General features: G+C 47.6%; 1 protein-coding gene and 1 non-coding gene across 2 annotated transcripts; both read right to left on the bottom strand.

Annotated features, from left to right (window-relative positions):
- Positions 1-1,164: 1,164 nt before the first annotated feature.
- Positions 1,165-1,929, bottom strand: tas2r202 (taste receptor, type 2, member 202). Its single transcript, XM_076270771.1, has one exon. The coding sequence runs from the start codon at positions 1,903-1,905 to the stop codon at positions 1,165-1,167; it is 741 nt and encodes a 246-aa protein (XP_076126886.1). The 5' UTR covers positions 1,906-1,929.
- A 1,619-nt stretch (positions 1,930-3,548) lies between these two features.
- trnar-acg (transfer RNA arginine (anticodon ACG)) lies at positions 3,549-3,621 on the bottom strand. The gene has a single exon. It is a non-coding gene; the product is annotated as a tRNA-Arg (tRNA).
- Between the last annotated feature and the right edge of the window lie 492 nt (positions 3,622-4,113).

Raw genomic sequence — 4,113 nt, 5'->3', positions numbered from 1 at the left:
GTGTGCACATTTGGGGGCAGCCGTGGCCTACTGGTTAGCACTTCGGACCTGTAACCGGGAGGTTGCCGGTTCGAACCCCGACCAGTAGGCACGGCTGAAGTGCCCTTGAGCAAGGCACCTAACCCCTCACTGCTCCCCGAGCGCCGCTGTTGATGCAGGCAGCTCACTGTGCCGGGATTAGTGTGTGCTTCACCTCACTGTGTGTGTGCTGTGTGTGTTTCACTAATTCACGGATTGGGATAAATGCAGAGACCAAATTTCCCTCACGGGATCAAAAGAGTATATATACTTATACTTATACTTATATATGCTCGCTTAGTAAGGCTCTCTATATCATTGGCCAAGACCCGCAGGTGCTCCCCTGGGAGCCTGCATCGACTGCTGAGTTCATTGCCATTACCGGGCTGCGTCTTGCCGATATATATCAGTCCTTGTTTTTCCTAGAACTCCCGCGAACTCCACACAACAAATAAAACAACACTGTAACTTTTCTGCTGCTCAGGCGTGCCCGCCCCCCCTGCAGCGCCTCTACAGGCAGTTAACATAAAACACACCCAGGACGTTACAATATGTTATGTAAGGTATGCAATAGTAAAAGTGAATCTGCATGCGTAAAGAAAATGCTCAGCATCAGCATCGTCCATTACAGGACAAAATCAGAGACATGTAGGCTATGACAGAATACATAAAATAACTAAAAACTAAATGTCATTATACAGTTCTTCTTTTTTTGATTTCCCTATCATTAGGTTTACAGTATTAACATCTGTTTGCAGCCCATGCTTGTCTTGTGAGTGTGTGTCAGCCCACACATCGGTGCTGATAAGTAGCAAGTGGAAAGTCCTCTTCTTAATCCTTATTCTGACTCAGTTATGCCCAGTCAAGTAGGTGCCAGTTTTTTGGTCTGGAGAAGTTGTGGGCATTAGCATTTGTATTTAAAAATGAAAACCTACTTAACTGGTGATTAAGCCAGACAGATGACATAGTTGAGCTCCAAAAGAAGTGTATTCGGGATGTAAATATTCATAAACAAGTCTGAGAAATCAGAGGTCTTTCTCCCCAATCCCAAAATGAAATATGAAATATGATTTTATTGTGTTCTCATTGTATAATCTCAGCTTTATTACATGCCCAATACAGTCCCTCCTCACACTGAATGTCCCTTTATTTGGTGACGATGACCCCGGGCAGCACGTCGCAGAAGACCAGGTACAGCACCACGTAGAGGAGGACGGTGATGACCAGCACGTTCTGGTGCTGCTGCAAGATCAGGTAGTGGGTGTAGAGCTCGGCCGCCAGGAAGAGCAGGTAGATGAAGGCCAGCGACAGGCTCATGCGGATCACGCGCACCTCCGCGCCCAGCTTGGGCCCGTGGAGGCCGTTGGTGCTGGACTTCAGGTGGCGCAGGTGGAGCAGCAGGTGCACGGAGATGGAGACGCTGCTCTTCAGCATGATGACCCCGGGCAGCACGTCGCAGAAGACCAGGTACAGCACCACGTACGTGTAGCCGGACACGTCCACCGACAGCACCGAGCCGCAGTCCGTCACCCAGGTGGCGTTGTGGCTGCTGGTGGCCATGCTGGCCAGCAGGGGGCAGCAGAAGGCCAGGCCGCAGACGGGGATGAGCAGCACGGTGGGCCGCACGTGGCGCAGCACCAGCTCCTGGGCGCGGGTGTAGCAGTGCACCGGCTCCATCACCAGCTTGGTGGCGAAGTAGAACAGCAGGAAGGCGGTGTTCCAGGTGGCGTTCTGGCGCAGCACCAGCTCCTGGGCGCGGGTGTAGCAGTGCACCGGCTCCATCACCAGCTTGGTGGTGAAGTAGAACAGCAGGAAGGCGGTGTTCCAGGTGGCGTTCTGGCGCAGCACCAGCTCCTGGGCGCGGGCGTAGCAGTGCACCGGCTCCATCACCAGCTTGGAGCACCAGCACCATATCTGGTTTCTCTGCCATGCCGCTGTGTTGGGAATAAAACATTTTTATTAAATGTATTTATTGAGGGAATCATTGCGGTCATACAGTATAACTATAACAAGCGGCGTGCACTGTTACCCTTTCATGAACCATGGGCCCCCACGTATAAGCTTTTCTAGCTTCTTTGGGGGACCCATTCACTCTAGCCGTCTGTCTTTGTACCCCTACTGGTTCATTGAAATGTTTGAATGGGATTGTGAATAAACTCAAACTCAACTCAAAACTCAACTCAACAATACAAGAGCTTTTCCTCAGGGTTTTCTGAAATTTTCAGCAACAAAACAAAAAAAGCCAACAAAGCCACCCCGACAAAAAAGAAAGAAAAAAGAAAAGCCAGCAAGAGAGAAAAACAGAAATAATGACAGTCAACATAGTGCACAGAAACAAATTCAGGGAAAAAGAAAGAGAAAAGCTGTACACTCACCCTGGGCATTATTTGTCTCGCATGCAGCAGGGGTTGCCATATTTTTTTTGGAAGATTCTTTCCTTGTTAGAAATCTTATAGTGAAGTCTTCCCATGTATAGCTTAACTCTCTAGGCCACTGCTGGAGTAGAGGGCTGATCTCTGATTTCCACTGTTGCAAAATGAGGCACCTGGCCAACAGAGTACAGAGGGACATGGCTTGCCCCTCATAGTTTGTGATGTTGGGATTAAACACCACTGAACCAAAGACGGCAAGGATTGGGTCAGGTGCAATAGTTTTGTGAAAAGCCTTTGAAAACGTAGTCAAATATAGGAGACCAGAGGAGAATTAACTTAGAACAAGACCAAAACTGATGTTAAGAGTCCCTGTTTGTTGTTTACATTTATCACAGAAAGGGGATATGTTAGGGGATATGCCACGGAGAGTAGCCTGCAGAGTGAGTTACAGGAGGCCATTCAGGAAACAAATATATAAACATTCTTCTGAAAGAAGCACAAGATCAGATTATTTTCTCCTTCTGTCTGCTGCTGCTGTGTGTGTGTGTGTGTGTGTGTGTGTGTGTGTGTGTGTGTGTGTGTGTGCATGTGTGCGTGTCTTGTGTGTCTGTGTCTACTGTTCTATCAGATGATGAGGGAATGGGAGTGGCTGAAAGATGACAATATCCATACTCTCTGATTCAGATTGTGTGTGTGTGTGTGTAAGTGTAACAGAGAGAGACAGAGACAAAGAGATAAGGAGAATGTACTGATCCCAACAATCCATGGATCTGTAGTGCCACCTTGTGCAGAGTGCCAGTGCAGCTGCTGCCCCCTGTAGGCCACTGGTGGAAGTGCTGCTCCTGCACCTCACCTCTCCACACTCGGACCCCTTTTACTTTGTTTTCATTTTTAAAATGTGTGGCCATCTTGTCACAAGTCGACAGTGCTAATACAAGTGTAAACAAGAACCAAAGTTAAAGTTGAGCTGATATTTAGCAGACTCCTTTATCCAAAGCGACACACACTTGCAATAGCGGGTTGGGAATCCAAACCTGGGTTGGCCGATTGTCAGTCGGTGACGTTGCCACTTCTGCTGGTCAGGGTTCGAACCGGCAACCCTCCGGTTACAAGTCCGAAGCACTAACCAGTAGGCCACGGCTGGCCCCAAGTTGCTGCCGAGCCAGCCAGGAGTCGAACCTAGAATCTTCTGATCCGTAGTCAGACGCGTTATCCATTGCGCCACTGACCCTAAATGTAGTAGCCTACTGCTTCAGCCTCTGGCAAGCTCAGAAGGGGGCGGCAAGCGACTGAGCTTGGTGTAGGAAAACGACTTTTCCTTGCCTGCATTAATCCAACCAATAATATAAAATATTAAGAAGAGGTCTTATTTCATTGAGTTAAATCGAAACAATTGTCTTCTAGTGCTCATGGTAGCCCTACTGGTAGGCAATTTTTACCCCTGCTTATATTTGGGGACGGGCCTTTATTTGTCTGAATCGTCCCCGGCTATTAACCGAGGCCCGGCTATATAGAATCCCGGCCATAATCTGAGGATTTATGGTAGTCTCCTGCTCATCCCGACATTAGCTGTTATATTTATTGATAATAACTAACTCAACTATCCAACTGCTATCAACTCTTTTCAGTTACTTATAAAATACAAGATAACTCTTACACAACATTTTTGTTCATTTTAGACATTTATTTCAAACATAATTTCAAGACACAAATATATTTAGGC

The sequence above is a fragment of the Alosa pseudoharengus genome, unplaced genomic scaffold (genome assembly GCF_046254945.1).
Source record: "Alosa pseudoharengus isolate Yale_2024_CS ecotype anadromous, Long Island Sound unplaced genomic scaffold, YU_APseudo_1.1 YU_APseudo_1.1_scf_6, whole genome shotgun sequence".
Classification (NCBI taxonomy): domain Eukaryota; kingdom Metazoa; phylum Chordata; class Actinopteri; order Clupeiformes; family Clupeidae; genus Alosa; species Alosa pseudoharengus.
This window is presented reverse-complemented; position numbering and strand designations above follow the sequence as displayed.